Here is a 15,192-nt window from a genome sequence, read left to right as displayed (position 1 = left end):
GAAACTGTTGTGTGGCCCTAGCTGTGATTCTGCCACCCCCTTGCCCACATGGTTCCAGCCATGCCAGGGAGCAAGGCAGAGAAACACTCAGAGCTGTCTGCAATAATCAGTTTAATTGCAACTTGGATCACAAAGCACAAAATGGTTCCTGCTATCAGCCAATGACAGTGGGCGGAGTAAAGGGGATTTGGGTGCCTTGACTTGGTGGTGCTGATTATAACAAGTCTGGGTCGCTTTGGGGTGTAACCTCAGGTCAGGAATCCTGGGGGATTGTGACGTTTGATTTGAGGATAATCAACATCTCTGGGAGGAATTTAACCCTTGAGTTACTCAGACAGGCTGTCCCCTGAGGGAGTCCTTGATAAGGAAACTCCCTTGGGCTGGCTGCTATCAAGGGTGAACAACCACATGGATCCCGTGTTAGAAGCGTTATGGCCAGAACTCACCACTTAAGGAGGCCAATTGTACAGCTCCTGCCTCCCTGTTTAAAGCTGCTGTTTGTCCGGTCCAGGAGAAGGGAAATGAGCTGAGGAGAGCAGGCTGACCGGGGCAGAGATGTGACGGGGGGTGGAGAGGGACAGGGTGAGAGGGAGATCGGGGTGATGTCTCTGGCAGTTTGGGGAGAGGATGACACATTGCAGATGGAGGGGTTAGAGTGGCAATACACAGAGGAAGTTGCCCCGAGGGAAGCAGGGGAGAAGGAGCAGAGCAGATGCAGGGGCAGGTGGACGCTTAGCTTGATTGGCTGCAAGATCATTGAGTCACTACTGGGGTGTCTGGCAGAGGAAGCGAGCTGGAGCAGTGTAGGGGAAGTGGAGTGGGGGTGCTGTGTGTATGGGGTGGAGAGTAGGGTCCACCAAGGAGGGCAGGTTATGGGGTTCAGAAGTGTAGGACAGACCCTGTAAAGCTGGGCATGGGGCTATGGGGGAGGGGAAAGGTCTGTGAGGCTGGAGGTGGGAGATGTTAGTGATTCCACTTGGCCTAACAGTGATCCCCAGACTTGTCTGCCCTTCCCATGTGAGCTGCCCTGGGACACTAGGCTGGGGACTCACCTGCTGGCCTGGGGGTTAGCGTGGGGTCTGTGTTCAGTGCTGTGTTGTGGAGGATGAAGTAGCACAGGCTGGGCTGGGGCTGGAAGCCCTGTTGCTCCACCAGCCTCTGCATGTTGAAATTCTCCACCAGCACGTTGCCGTAGCTGGGGTAGCCTAGTGAATGGAGCCGCTTGGCCATCACATTAGTCAGCACCGTACTGTAGCCGCGCTCCCGGTGCTGGGTCAGAGTGTAGGTGAGCCCCAGGGCACCAAATGCATCTGAAGCCATCCAGCTGACAGGACGGCCGGTGGCATCCAGGAGGCAGGCACTGGGGAAGTGGCAGATGAGGCTGGCCAGGTATTTCCTGCTCTTCTCATTCCCCCCAAAGAGCCACATTTCATTCAGCAGGTTGACATGGGAGGCATCCAGGGATGAGAGCCTCACAGCCAGGTCCAGCCTAGGGGGGCAGAGAACAGCAGTGTAGAACCCCAAGGATAAGGAATGGGAACCCCAGAATGATGAGACTGGCCCAAAGATTATGAAGTTTTAAAAAAAATACGATGCTGTGTTGCTGGTCTCCCTTGAGAGCTGATCTCCCCTGTCCCCAACCCTGCCAGTGCTCTATGATTTATTATGGTGATAGCCACCCCCCATCTTCTCGCCAGCTAACTTTCTGCCCTATCCATTCTATCCCTGCACAGGCACCCTTAGCACTGTGTCCATCCCCACAGCCTTCCATTGGCATCTCCTGGGTTTTTCCTCCCCTCCCTGTGGGGGCTGCTGGGGCCTCCACTCTGCCCTTACTAGGTGTTCCAGTGGTGGGGGGAGCAGGCACATTGTGCTATCTCATTGCTCACAGCAGGGGAAGGAATGGAGAGAGAGGAACTGCCTGAGATGCTGAGCAATTTCTGCTTGCCCTTCCCAGGAGAAGGTGTCATGCTACTGCAGGAAGGAGAGGAGTAGGGACCTCTTACTGTAGCAGCTTTCATTGGCTCTTCTGCAAGGCATTGTGTGGGAGAGGCAGCCAATCACATTGGGCTGCCCCATCTCCAATGCCAGGTGGGAGCAATTCCTAAGATGGCGTTTGGAAATCGCGCTCTAGAACAGGCCAGACTTAGGGGACTTCAGAGGGGTTAATGAGAGAGCCAAATAGAGAGGTGAGCGGTTGCCTTTTTGGGGGATGGAAATTGCAGGGTTAGTTCTGATCTGGCCCGAGCACAGGGAGATCTGCTGGCCCAGGGGTGGGGAATGGGACATGGACGGAGCTTTTCCCCTCTTATTGGCAGTGCTGCCCAATGTCCCTTCTTGTTAGAATGGCGCACTTCCTCCTCTTAGAGACACTCCCCTCGACTCCTCAATTCACCTCCAGGGTACTTTAACCTGGGTCCAGGTGAAAATCTAAGCTCTGTATATGCTGAGGGTGGGGAAGGCTCCTCTCTAACCTGGGCCAGGCAAAATGTGGTGCTGGAATGGGGGGAGCTTGGCCACTCAGTGCCCAAGCTGATAACTGATTGCAGGGGTGTCTGGTGCCACTGGCAGGGCCCTATTGGTGGCACAGAAGCCATTTGGATCTGGGTCTCCTGGCAGAGGTTAGAGGTCCTGCGTAGGCACCGAAGGGATCTCCCCATCCCATGGGTGGTGCCAGCCCATGGCTACACTCTCCTGTCTCTGCGGATGTCATCGCTTTCAGGCTACACTCTCCTGTCTCTGCGGATGTCATCGCTTTCAGGCTCTCTCCACAGGCTCTGCAGTGCTGAATGCTTTGGAAGGGACCTTACAAGGAAGAACCGCAAGGGAACACCATCCACTGGAAGGCATGGGATGCATAGTCCTAGGGATGGGGGTTCCACGAACACCACCCCAAAAGAAGATGATGGGTGGTGGTGGTCGGGGACTCCCTCCTAAGAGGGACTGAGCCATCCATCTGCTGTCCGTACCTGGAACCTTGAGAGGCGTGCTGCTTACCAGGAGCTCGCATTCAGGATGTGACTGAGAGGCATACCAAACTGATCAAACCTACGGGTCTCTACCCCTTCCTGCTTCTTCATGTGGGAACTAACGATACAACCAAGAATGACCTTCTGCGGGTTACTGCAGATTATGTAGCATTGGGAAGAAGGATCCAAGAATTCGGAGCACAAGTGGTGTTCTCGTCCATCCTCCCTGTTGAAGGGAAAGGACTGGGCAGGGATCGTCGAATTGAGGAAGTAAATGCGTGGTTGTGCAGGTGGTGTTGCAGAGAGGGCTTTGGTTTCTTCGACCATGGGACTCTGTTCTAGGCACAAAGATTGTTAGGAAGAGATGGGATCCACCTAACCAAGAGAGGAAGGAGTATCTTTGCGGGCAGGTCTACTGAGAAGAGCTTTAAACTAGGTTCGTTGGGGGACGGTGACCAAAACCCTGAGGGGAGTGGGAAAGTCAGATACTGGGAAAGAAATGAAAAGAGGAACAAGCAACAAAGGAGGACCCCTGATTCGAATGGCAAAGATAGGGCAATCAACTGGTTATCTAAGGTATTTGTACATTAATGTGAGAAGCCTGGGCAACAAACAGGAAGAACTGGAGGCCCTGGCCCAGTCCAAGAAATATGATTTAATTGATATAACAGAGACTTGGTGGGATGACTCGCATGACTGGAGTGCTGTCATGGAAGGGTATAGAATGTTCAGGAAGAACAGGCAGGGGAGAAAAGGAGGAGGAGTTGCACTATATGTAAGAGAACACTATGATTGCTCTGAACTGCAGTATAAAGACGGAGAAAAATCTGTTGAGAGTCTATGGGTTAAGTTTAGAGGAGCAAACAACAGCAGTGATGCTGTGGTTGGTGTCTGCTATAGGCCACCGAATCAGGTGGATGAGGTAGATGAGGCTTTCTTCAGACAACTGAGAGAAGCTTCCAGATCGCAGGCCCTGGTACTTGTAGGGGACTTTAATCACCCTGACATCTATTGGGAAACCAATATGGCAGTACACAGGCAATCCAGGAAGTTTTTGGAGAATGTTGGGGATAACTTCTTGGTACAAGTGCTGAAGGATCTGACCAGGGGCTGTGTGCAACTTGACCTTCTGCTCACAAACGGGGAGGAACTAATAGGGGAATAGAGGTGGGTGACAACCTGGGAAGCAGTGATCACGAGATGGTAGATTTCAGGATCCTGACCAAAGGAAGAAAAGAGAGTAGTAAAATACATACGTTGGACTTCAAAAAAGCAGATTTTGACTCCCTCAGAGACCTCATGAGCAGAATCCCCTGGGATGCTAACATGAAGGGGAAAGGAGTCCAGTACAGCTGGCAGTATTTTAAAGAAGCCTTATTGAAGGCACAGAGAGAAACCATCCAGATGCATAGCAAGAGAGGCAAACATAGTAGGAGACCGGATTGGCTTACAGGGGAAATCCTTGGTGAGCTTAAGCACAAAAAGGAAGCTTACAAAAAGTGGAAACTTGAACAAATGACCAGGGAGGGGTTTAAATGTATAGCTCGAGATTGCTGGGTGGTTATCAGGAAAGCGAAAGCGCAAATGGAATTGTGACTGGCTAAGGATGTGAAGGATAACAAGAAAAGTTTCTACAGTCATGTTAACAAGAAGAAGGTGATCAGAGAGGGTGTGTGGCCCCTACTGGATGAAGAAGGTTACTTAGTGACAGATGTTGTGGGGAAAGCTGAAGTACTCAATGCTTTCTTTGCCTCTGTATTCACGGACAAGGTGGGCTCCCTGGCTAATGTGCTAAGTGACGTAAGATGGGATGAAGATGGACAGCCCTTGGTGGGTAAAGAACAGGTTAGGAACTATTTAGAAAAGCTAAATGTATACAAATCCATGGGTCCGGACTTAATGCATCCAAGAGTACTGAGGGAGCTGGCAAATGTCATTGAGGAGCCTTTGGCCATTATCTTTGAAAAGTCGTGGAGATCGGGAGAAATCCCGCGGGATTGGAAAAAGGCAAATGTAGTGCCCATCTTTAAGAAAGGGAAGAAGGACGATCCAGGGAACTATAGGCCGGTTAGTCATACTTCGGTTCCTGGAAAAATCATGGAAAGGATCCTTAAGGAATCTATTTTGAGACACTTGGAGGAGAGGAAAGTGATTAGGAATAGTCAGCATGGGTTCACAAAAGGCAAGCCGTGCCTGACCAGATCTGATTAGCTTCTATGACGAGGTAACTGGCTCTGTGGACATGGGAAAGTCAGTGGATGTGATATACCTTGACTTTAGCAAAGCTTTTGATATGGTCTCCCACAGTATTCTTGCCAGCAAGTTAAGGGAACATGGATTGGATAAATGGATGGTAAGATGGATAGAAAGATGGCTAGAAGGACTGGTCCAGCAAGTAGTGATCAATGGCTCGATGTCAGGATGGCAGTCGGTTTCTAGCGGAGTGCCCCAAGGTTCAGTTCTAGGACTGGTTTGGTTCAATATCTTTATTAATAGCCTGGATGAGGGGATGGATTGTACCCTCAGCAAGTTTGCAGATGACACTAAGCTAGGGGGAGAGGTAGATACCCTTGGGTATGTCTACACTACCCTCCTAGTTTGAACTAGGAGGGTAATGTAGGCATACCGCACTTGCAAATGAAGCCCGGGATTTGAATTTCCCGGGCTTCATTTGCATAAGCGGGGAGCCGCCATTTTTAAAACCCCGCTGGTTCGAACCCCGTGTAGCCGCGCTGCACGGGGTTCGAACCAGCGGGGTTTTAAAAATGGCGGCTCCTGCTTATGCAAATGAAGCCCGGGAAATTCAAATCCCGGGCTTCATTTGCAAGTGCGGTATGCCTACATTACCCCGCTAGTTCGAACTAGTGGGGTAGTGTAGACATACCCCTTGAGGGCAGAGATAGGGTCCAGAGTGACTTAGACAAATTGGAGGATTAGGCCACAAGAAATCTGATGAGGTTCAGCAAGGACAAGTGCAGAGTCCTGCACTTGGGATGGAAGAATCCCAAGCATTGTTACAGGCTGGGGACCAACCAGCTAAGTAGTAGTTCTGAAGAAAAGGACCTGGGGGTTACAGTGGATAAGAAGCTGGATATGAGTCAACAGTGTGCCCTTGTAGCCAAGGAGGCTAATGGCATATTAGGTTGCATTAAGAGGAACATTGCCAACAGATCCAGAGACATCATTATTCCCCTTTATTCGGCTCTTGTGAGGCCACATACGGAGTATTGTCTCCAGTTCTGGGTCCCCCACTACAAAAAGCATGTGGACACATAGGAGAGGGTCCAGTGGACCAAAATGATTAGGGGGCTGGAGCATATGACCTATGAGAAGAGGCTGAGGGAGTTGGGTCTGTTTAGTCTGCAGAAGTGAAGAGTGAGGGGGGATTTGATAGCAGCCTTCAACTTCCTGAAGGGAGGTTCCAAAGAGGATGGAGAGAGGCTGTTCTCAGTAGTGACAGATGGCAGAACAAGGAACAATGGTCTCAAGTTGTGGTGGGAGAGGTCCAGGTTGGATATTAGGAAAAACTATTTCACTAGGAGGGTGGTGAAGCACTGGAATGGGTTACCTAGGGAAGAAGCGGAGTCTCCATCCCTAGAGGTGTTTAAGTCTTGGCTTGACAAAGCCCTGGCCGGTTTGATTTAATTGGAATTGGTCCTGCCTAGAGCAGGGGGCTGGACTTGATGACCTTCTGAGGTCTCTTCCAGTTCTATGATTCTATGGGCTCAGCACCAGTCCCACTGGGTTTCTGTTGGTACCAACAGGACCCCAGGGCCCAAGGCTCTTCATGAGGAACAGCCAGCCAGAGTTTGGACATCCCAATGCCATGCTGGCCAGTGCCCCCGCCTCTCCGACTGTTTCCTGATCCAACATCCCCCCTCCTCTCCTCGGTATGGGGCCCTGCGACGCAGGCAGACACTGACTTGATCTTGGGCATGGAGCTGGGATCCGAGTGGAAGTAGGTGAAGTAGCGGAGCACGTCCAGCTTGGCCCCTCTGGTCGTGGCAATGTCTCTGGAGGCCTCATAGAGCCCGTCACGGAGCCCTGCAGGGGGCAGTGATTGGCCGTGAGCCATAGGGACAGGGAGTGAAGGGTGATGAGAAAAGGGCCCATGTATGTGGGACGTCCAGCCTGGCACAGGGGGCAGGAGTCTGAACTTCTAAACCCACCTGCCCCAGGCCTCAGGGAAGGGGATGTGGTCAGCTGAACCAATCTGAGCCCATATCTGGCAAGGGGCTACCCCATGTACGCCAGCCCCCCATATTGCTCTTGGGAACATCCTTAGAATTTTTGGGGAACAGAGGGTTTGGGGCTGGCAAGATCCTGGGGTTGGGAACAGGACAGCACAGATACTCAGTTGTTGGGGGGGCTCTCCCCAGTTCTGTGCGCCCGTGGATGCGGAAGGCCTGGTCCCAGTTGACAGCACTGCCCAGCAGGGTGCGGCAGGCGCCCAGGTCCCGGTAGTGCACTGCATACGTGTTGGTGCAAAAATCAGAGTCGTCCGATGCCACCTGCCGGGGAGACATGGAGTCAGGTGGGGAACTGCCAATGCAATGACTGATCAGCTGCCCCCTCACCACACTCTATCACTGCTGAACCACTGTGCAAACTCGACCCCAGTCTGGGGTCTCCTAGCGGTGAAGAGCTGCATGTCCCAGTCCCAGTCCCCAAGCCAGCCTCTCCCCTGTGGGGCGCCGAAGAAGAAGGGCCTAAATCTCAATCCCTCTTCCCTCCCTGAGCCAACCTAAGTCTCTACAGCTCCCCTAGAGAGGAAATGCCCTGGGTCCCATTCCACAGGCCGTTCCCCCTTCCTTGGACTGAGCCCTCGGGCAACGGATCATCTTGGTGGCTGCGAGTTGGCACCTCTCTGTGAGGCCGAGTGAGGACGACTTTGAACTCAGGCCACGAATCCACCAGCACCTCCTGCCCAGCCGGGTTCCCGCGGTTTATGTTCATCACAGCACCGTGGACCTGCCAGAGACAGAGTCTCCTAGGCTCCTACAGCAATTGGAAGGCCCCACGGGAAGTCATCCAGTCCCGTCCCCTGCCCTCTGGTATGATCAAGCACCACCAGCACATGGAGGTGTTGGGAATCAGAGCTGGGGGAGGGGCAGCATTTCCAGCAGCAGTTCCAGTTTTCCCAGCTCTGTTGGGAGACTCCCGGGCTACGTCTAGACTGGCATGATTTTCCGCAAATGCTTTTAACGGAAAATCATTTGTGGAAAAGAGCGTCTACATTGGCACGAGCGCTTTTGCGCAAAAGCACTTTTTACGGAAAAGCATCCGTGCCAATCTGGACGCGATTTTGCGCAAGAAAGCCCCGATTGCCATTTTCGCCATCGGGGCTTTTTTGCGCAAAATGGTTCTCAGTTATCTACACTGGCCCTCTTGCGCAAAAGCATTTGTGCAAGAGGGTCTTTTCCCGAATGTGAGAGTCATTGTATTTGCGCAAGAACACTGATGATCATACATTAGATCGTCAGTGTTCTTGGGCAAATTCAAGTGGCAAATGTAGACAGCTGGCAAGTTTTTCCCGCAAAAGCAGTTGCTTTTGCGGGAAAAACTTGCCAGTCTAGACGCAGCCCTGATGTTTACTGAGGGGTTTTGGGATCCCTTGCACATTGTGGGAGATTTTAGACCTTCTGCAAAATGACCTCCACCTCCCATTCCTGCCCAAGGGTCTGGCACCACAGGTTTCACTTAGTCAACATGGTCTCCTCATAGGGTTCCCAGTTCACTGTGCACCTGTGAGGCCTCTCAGGAGAGCTACAAATGATGCCCTTCTGATGATCAGAGCACCTTCAGCTTGGTATTTTGTTTGTATGGGTGGTGCACATTTGTACATGCCGCAGTGCACATCAATAAATTATTTCTCACATGGATGAAAAAAATCTGCACTTGGATGGAAAAGATTAGAGGGGACATTGGTAACCACCTCACAATGGATTCAGTGGTCCAAGGCCAGGGAAGCTGGCTGCCCACAGCTCTGTGAGCTACAGATGGGTTGTTCTGGGGAAAGGAAGTAGCAGCAAGGAGAACAGTGTAGAGGCTGGGTATGGAGGATGTGGCATGCACAAGCGGTTAGGGTGAAGGTCAGGGAGGAGGAAAGGAGAATGATGGACGTGCGCTGGGCCTGTTTCTAACCACCCTGGATCTACTCTCTCACTTTTCGTGTTTGACCCTGCCTAGAAGCCAATGGGCTTGTATCGCAGTGGAGACCCTGTGTGTATGTGTATTGCGGGGACCAATGCACTGTGACCGCTCTCACACACTGGAGCCATGTGACTGCACAGGGACATGGAGGGAGCCAGAGCAACCCAGCTCCCTGATTGCCTGGCACAGAGCCTCCCTGTGCAGTGATTGGCTCACAGAGTCCTCCTGTGCTGTAATTGGTTGATATGGAGCCAACCTGCCCTTTGATTTGCTGGGGGGTCCCCCTGGCTGTACTGGTTGAGCAGCAGGAATTGATGCTGTGTTTGGAGTTTGGGAGACAGGAGATGTGGGTGGGGATGGGGTGGCCGAGAGAGAAGCCAGAACATGGGGGGGAAGGTGCTGTCTGCAAGCAGGGTCTGAATCAGTAGTTCCATACAGATAGCTGGAATGGGATAGGAATCCAGGATGGGGTTATGTTCACTCAGTTTGCTTAGGCCTGCTAGGTATTCAACAGTTAGAATGGCGTGTTGCCCATTGTAACCAATGGATGGTGTGGGGTCACAACTGTGTTAACTTTAAATGCAGGAACTGTAAGGGTGTGTCTAGACTACAGGGTTTTGTCGACAAAACTAAACCTGTGTCTACACTACCGCTGAGTTCTGTCGACATAACGTCGACAGAACTCAGCAGTTTTGTCGACGCTGGTAAACCTCATTTTACGAGGAATAACACCTTTTGTCGACAGAGTTCTGTCGATAGAAGGCATTATTGCATCTAAACTGTCCTTTGCGTCTACACTGCCATGTCGACAAAGCAGCTTGCTTTGTCGACAGAACTGAATGTAGTCTAGACGCTCTTTGTCAACAAAACTTCTGTCGACAAAAGCCTGTAGTCTAGACGTACCCTAAGATATGACCACTAATGCAGGCAGTTATTGGGGGGACAGAGAAAAGTCAGGCTGTGTTTAACTGTGTTCAAAGGAGAGAGAATCTGTCAGTGCACAGAATCTGGAATGGACAAGCCTTCCTCTGCCAAAACTCAGTCAAGTCTCCTCCCGTTCCAATGATGGAGCTAGAACAGACACCAGAAGGCAGCTGGCGGGAGCGGATGGTGGGAGCAGCTGGCAGGAACGGCCCATTCAAGCAGCGGGAGGAGGCGGATGGAGTGGCCTGCGGGAGCAGCAGCAGGCGGCCGGCGCAGCAACTGGTGGGAGCAGTTGGCCGACTGTCAGTGGGAGCAGTGGCAGGGGACAGGTGCAGTGGCTGGTGGGAGCAGTGGCAGGTGGCCGACAGGGGCAGCAGTGGCCGACATTGCCACGTGCTCAACAAGGGGAGACATCATGGAGATGTACCTGTGGACTCTGGGTCTGCCCTGACTGGCCAGAGCCGTGAGTGGGGGCTGTGAAGAGCGAGGAGAGCACACTGTACGAGATGTGGACTAAACATCCTGACGCAAAAGATTCTCCCTGTGGACTCTGCGGTGGTGTCTACTTACAGGTTTACTTGGTTTTGTGTGTATCTGCTAGATTACTGTCATTGAACAGACTGTTTCTATCTCCGACAAAGTGCTTGCGAGAGGGGAAGAATTGCCTTTAAAGGTGCCCACTGGGTAGGTTGAAATTTTCCCAGTTTGCTGGGTGGGGGCTTGAGCCAACTGATCACATTGCTGAAGGAACCCCCCCCCCCCTTGATACTGAACTGGGCCCTTCTGTCTGCCAGCTGCTCCCGGGAGCAGGGTTACATGTGCACAGCCAGCCAATCCCCACCCCATCCCTGGGGAGGGAACTTTCTTCCCCACTCCCATCCCTGTCTCAGGAAGTGGCACATGGGGGTGAAAGACAGATCCAGTCACCAGCAGTGTCTCAGGCAGGCCCCTCCTTAGTGTCTCCTCCAGCAGCTGAAGCTTGGAGGAGCAGCTCAGGATCAGCATTTCCGGTGGTGGGAATGGGTCCTGGGCAGCTTCCAGCAATCACAGAGCAGGGTACACCCTGTGGGGTAGAGACCCATCAATTCCCTACGATCCTCATTGACCCCGCCTCCCGGGAGAAATGCAGAGTGTCTGCAGCCTCCCAGCCCTGCCAAAATAGCAAACTCTATGAGGTGACAGTAGAATAACAAACCAGTCTGGCTGTAGCCCTGTGATCATGAGACCCTACAATAACAAACCCAATAACCATGGGAGTTGTTCACACCAGGGTACCAATACTTGTAATCTCATGGCAGCTTTGCCTGTGACTTGACTTGAGTTTTTCTCTTGAAAAATAATTTTTCATGAGAATTTGCACAAGTGTTGCTTGGATGTTCCCAGACCCAAACAGCAGTGGGTGAGGCCCTCAAGTGACAGATTTCTCGTCTGAGAGGCATAGAAATCTTTATACTTTTTTCACACAATTTTGTTAAGCTGTCTTAGTGAGAGTCAAGACTCTGCAATAACACTCTTGCCTGGGTGCAGCGCCCTGCTCCCCAGAGACCCTACAATAATAATATGTCCCGTCTGTCTCTCTGTGGCCCCAGCCATTCCAGGGCAGGTCTGTGCAGGCCTGGGGTGGCCCCAGTAGCTCCCACTCACTGGGCTGTCTCAGCGGTGGGATACGGTGCAACCCCAAAGAAGTTGGAGGGACAGGGAGCTCGTGGGGCAGTGAGGTCCCTGCTGGACAACAGCTGGTTGTGTCCTTACGGATCCCTCGATACCTCCCTCGGGGGCTGTTCCAGCCTTTTATCCCTGAGCGAATGACTCATTAACAGAGTCTGTGTCTGGCTGGGAGCTGGGCCAGTCATGTCCCTGCAGTAGCAAGGCAGGGTCAGGCTCCTTCCATGGGTAGAGGGGGGCGAGGTGATTTCCTGGGGTCGGTGGAGAAGAATGTTGGGGAGACACAAGCACGGCCAGGAGTGGGGTTCAGGCAACCAGCTCAACTGGTCCTGTTCTGTCCTGACTCACATCCCCGGCTGTCCCAGCTCACGGCTCACTCATGGCAGCTCCTGCCTAACTCTGTCTCTATTATTTGACTCTGAGTTGCACTGGAAGCCCCAGTCTGGGCCCTCTCTTTGGCTTTGACTGTCCCTCTGCTCTGTGTCCTTTCCAGCCCTGTCCCAAGGCATGTGTGCCCTGGGATGCTCAGGGCCTATTTTCACCATGCTGTGGCCAGGATCTCACAGGGGTACTAGCAGCATTGCTACGAGCAGCTATGGCGTGGTGCTGGCCCATGGGCCTGAACTCTACCCCTGCCCAAAGCCCTGGGCTCCATCTGCCCTGAGTGTGTTAGGTGCGGCTTACGGAACAGGGGAGGGGTAAAGCCCCATTTCCTGCTCTGTGTGCGATCTAAGGAAAGGTGCCCAGCTGGCCTGTGAGACCCAGGTTGCCTCTTTGTTGGGGCAGTGGGTCTGGCCAGGGACTGTCAGGAGGCAGGTGAGCCCACAGAAGAGGTCAATGTCAGTTTTGTTGGAGATGGCGGCATCGTGCACCCGACGGGGGAGACGCTGAGGGTGGTGAAACTGAGCAGCTGTGGGTGGAGCAGGCTGGGGCCGTGTCTACGCTGAAAATGCTGCAGCCCCAGTTCTGCCCTCCTAGCGCTGTCTGCACGGGGCTTAGCTCAGCGTAACCACATCCTTCCAGAGGGGGGATTTTCACTGGCTCAGTAACTCTGTCCTGTCGACCAGCCCTTAGTGTCCATCTGCCAGGCCAGCCTCGGGAGCCCCTGTTCAGTGCAGTTCCCTGGCGGAATGTGCGTGGGTGTGTTGTGGGCGTCCTGGGGCATTGCTGCTCCCCCGCACCCTTGGCTCCAGTGGAGTGAAGAGAATGCTGGTGCTGTGTGATCTCTGGTGTGTGTGGCTGGTTCATGGCCCCAAAACACAGTGGTTATTGATGGTGTGTGTGTAAAGCCTGGTGCATGCTCCCAGGATGGCTCAATTCTGCTCCCTGCCAGCGGGACAGGGCTTCCCTGGATGTTGGCTTTCTCTGGGCACAGGGATAGTAGGTCAGATACCCCTGTGATGTAGTGTCAGTACCATGGTGGTTGCTGTGTTTGGCCAGAGGGCTGTGGATGACCCCTACTGGCCTCTGTCTGTAAGCACTGTCCAGCGAGGGGGGTGTCTTGAGGGCCCCCATGGCAGTGACCGAACTGGTTCTACCAATGAAAGGAAGGGATGGAACAAAGGCAGTGAGTGTTGGGGGAAGGGGCAGTTTCTGGCTGGAATCATGAAGGAGAGAGACTATGGAGGGGGCTGGGAGTCTCAGGGCCAAGGCATCCCATCTCTAGGGGTCTGAGGCATCCTGGCCAGGACTCCTGTAGCCACATCACATCTAGGCTGAGCAGTATCCTGGAAAAGCAATAAACACTCTATTGTACTGGCTGGCAGAGTCTGTTCTCGCTGCTACGGGGCTTCATGATCAGGGGGACCCTGAACTTGCTGTCACAACCCCCCAGAGAGGCAACATCCCCCAGATCCCAGGACTCTTGAGGGGAAACAAGACAAGGGGTCAGAAAACACTATAATGTGCCAGGACCTCCAAATCCCGGCACCTGCACAGGGGCGAGGAGAGGGACTCAGAGACCACTTGAGGTAGAGGAGCGGGATTCTAAGGGGAGCATCCAGCACTCTCAAAAGGAGCAGGCCTTTGCAATTGTATTGGAAGAGAGAATGTGCATGATACTCCCCCCCCTCGCTGCCACCATCGTATCACCCCTCCCAATACTCAACTTCCTCATCTGAACCCCCTAATGCTTCTGATCTCCCTGTAACACTCCTCCTTGTGCTGCAGTGTCAATCCCCTGCAGCCCTATTCCCCCTGCCTCCCAACTCCCTCTCCCCACAAACTCTCACTCATGGCATTTATTTATTGATTACTAGGTTAAGTGTAGCCTGAAGTATTCCCTGTCCTGCAGGTACAGTGTCCCCAAAACATAAGATTAAAAATGCCGTTAGCGGGGCAGGACATCACACCAGGAACAGCTCGTTCTCAGACTTCTGCCAAAGGTCAGAGGTGACCTTAGGGACATTTAACTATTATGGGGCCGTGCCACCCCTGAGCCGCAGGGCGTTGTGGCTGGCATAGAGCTGTTTCGGGTGGGACTTTTGTTAAAGTTGCTAGGCTGTTTGAAAGATAAGGCTGGGTCAGTGAAGGGAAACGGATGCAGAGAACCTGCATGTAGCCACGCCCACGGTACTGGGGCAGGGTGTAGCCGTGAACCATGGCACCAAAGGGGTCCATGAGACTCCGGCTGACGGAGTGGCCGCTTGTAGCCAGGAGGCAGACTGGGGAAGTGACAGAGCAGGATGGCCAGGTATCGCCTCTTTGCTTGGTCCCTCTGTAGGGCCACCTCTCATTCAGCAGATCAGTGTGGTGACGTCCAGGGCTAAGAGCCTCCTGACGGGGTCCAGCCTGAGGGCACCGGGAGCAGGGTGGCAGATAGAGGAGGAAGAACACGCTTGCTCGGGGGTGGGGAATAGGGCTCAGAGCCCATCTACTCTGGCCCTGGGCGACTGTCTTGTTTCATGAGGTGTGGACACAGGGCCATGCCCCACTAATGCAGGCGGGAGTGGCGCTGTGTCATATCTCTGATCAACGGCGCTCTGAGGGGGTGTTTGCTTCATCACGACAGCTTCTCCCCATTCCCAAAGCGCTGCCTGGGACCATGGCCTGAGCTGGGGGCCGGAATGAGCAGCCAATCCCTGAACAGGCTTTGGGCAGGGAAGGGACCTCTGTCCCAAGTGGCCGTTTTCCCTTGGGCAGGAGGCTGGTGGAAGAAGTGAGGCCGGTGTCTGTCTGAGCTCGGCCTGGGCAGCAGTTGGGCAGAGGCATAAATTGCTGTCCCACCAGTTATTCTGCAGCTCAGTTTGCCTGGATTTGCAGGATGGCAAACGGAGCTTTGCCCCCCAGTTCCTCTGAAATGACACAGCTGGTGTTGGGGAAGCCAGGAACCCCCCGCTCCAAACGCACTCCTGTGCCTGAGCAGTCCTGTGTCTGCAGGGTCCCTGAGCAGCCAGAGAGCAGGCCACAGGGGCCGGGCCAATCCCGTGGGACTGCCATGTGCCAGAGGTGGGTGGGAGCAGAACCTAATGGAGAACTGCTG

General features: G+C 53.4%; 1 protein-coding gene across 1 annotated transcript; it reads right to left on the bottom strand.

The window, feature by feature from the left end:
- Window positions 1-434: 434 nt before the first annotated feature.
- LOC142829276 (glycine N-acyltransferase-like protein 3) lies at window positions 435-13,759 on the bottom strand. Its single transcript, XM_089778769.1, has 5 exons — window positions 10,974-13,759; window positions 7,833-7,940; window positions 7,357-7,480; window positions 6,893-7,013; window positions 435-1,489 (listed from the first exon to the last, which is right to left on the bottom strand). Exons 1-5 carry the CDS (start codon window positions 11,049-11,051, stop codon window positions 1,036-1,038), a joined length of 885 nt encoding a protein of 294 aa, XP_089634895.1. The 5' UTR covers window positions 11,052-13,759; the 3' UTR covers window positions 435-1,035.
- Between the last annotated feature and the right edge of the window lie 1,433 nt (window positions 13,760-15,192).

Source organism: Pelodiscus sinensis, chromosome 5 (genome assembly GCF_052426305.1).
Source record: "Pelodiscus sinensis isolate ZL-2025 chromosome 5, ASM5242630v1, whole genome shotgun sequence".
NCBI lineage: Eukaryota > Metazoa > Chordata > Testudines > Trionychidae > Pelodiscus > Pelodiscus sinensis.
This window is presented reverse-complemented; position numbering and strand designations above follow the sequence as displayed.

Excerpts from the sequence above, each read along its gene's own strand:
- LOC142829276 (XM_089778769.1), bottom strand. The coding sequence starts at position 11,051 with ATGCTGATCCTGAGCTGCTCCTCCAAGCTTCAGCTGCTGGAGGAGACA. Across the intron at positions 7,481-7,832 it reads TCACTCGGCCTCACAGAGAG|GTGGCATCGGACGACTCTGA; the intron begins GTGCCAACTCGC and ends TCTCCCCGGCAG. Across the intron at positions 7,014-7,356 it reads GGCCTTCCGCATCCACGGGC|GGCTCCGTGACGGGCTCTAT; the intron begins GCACAGAACTGG and ends TGCCCCCTGCAG.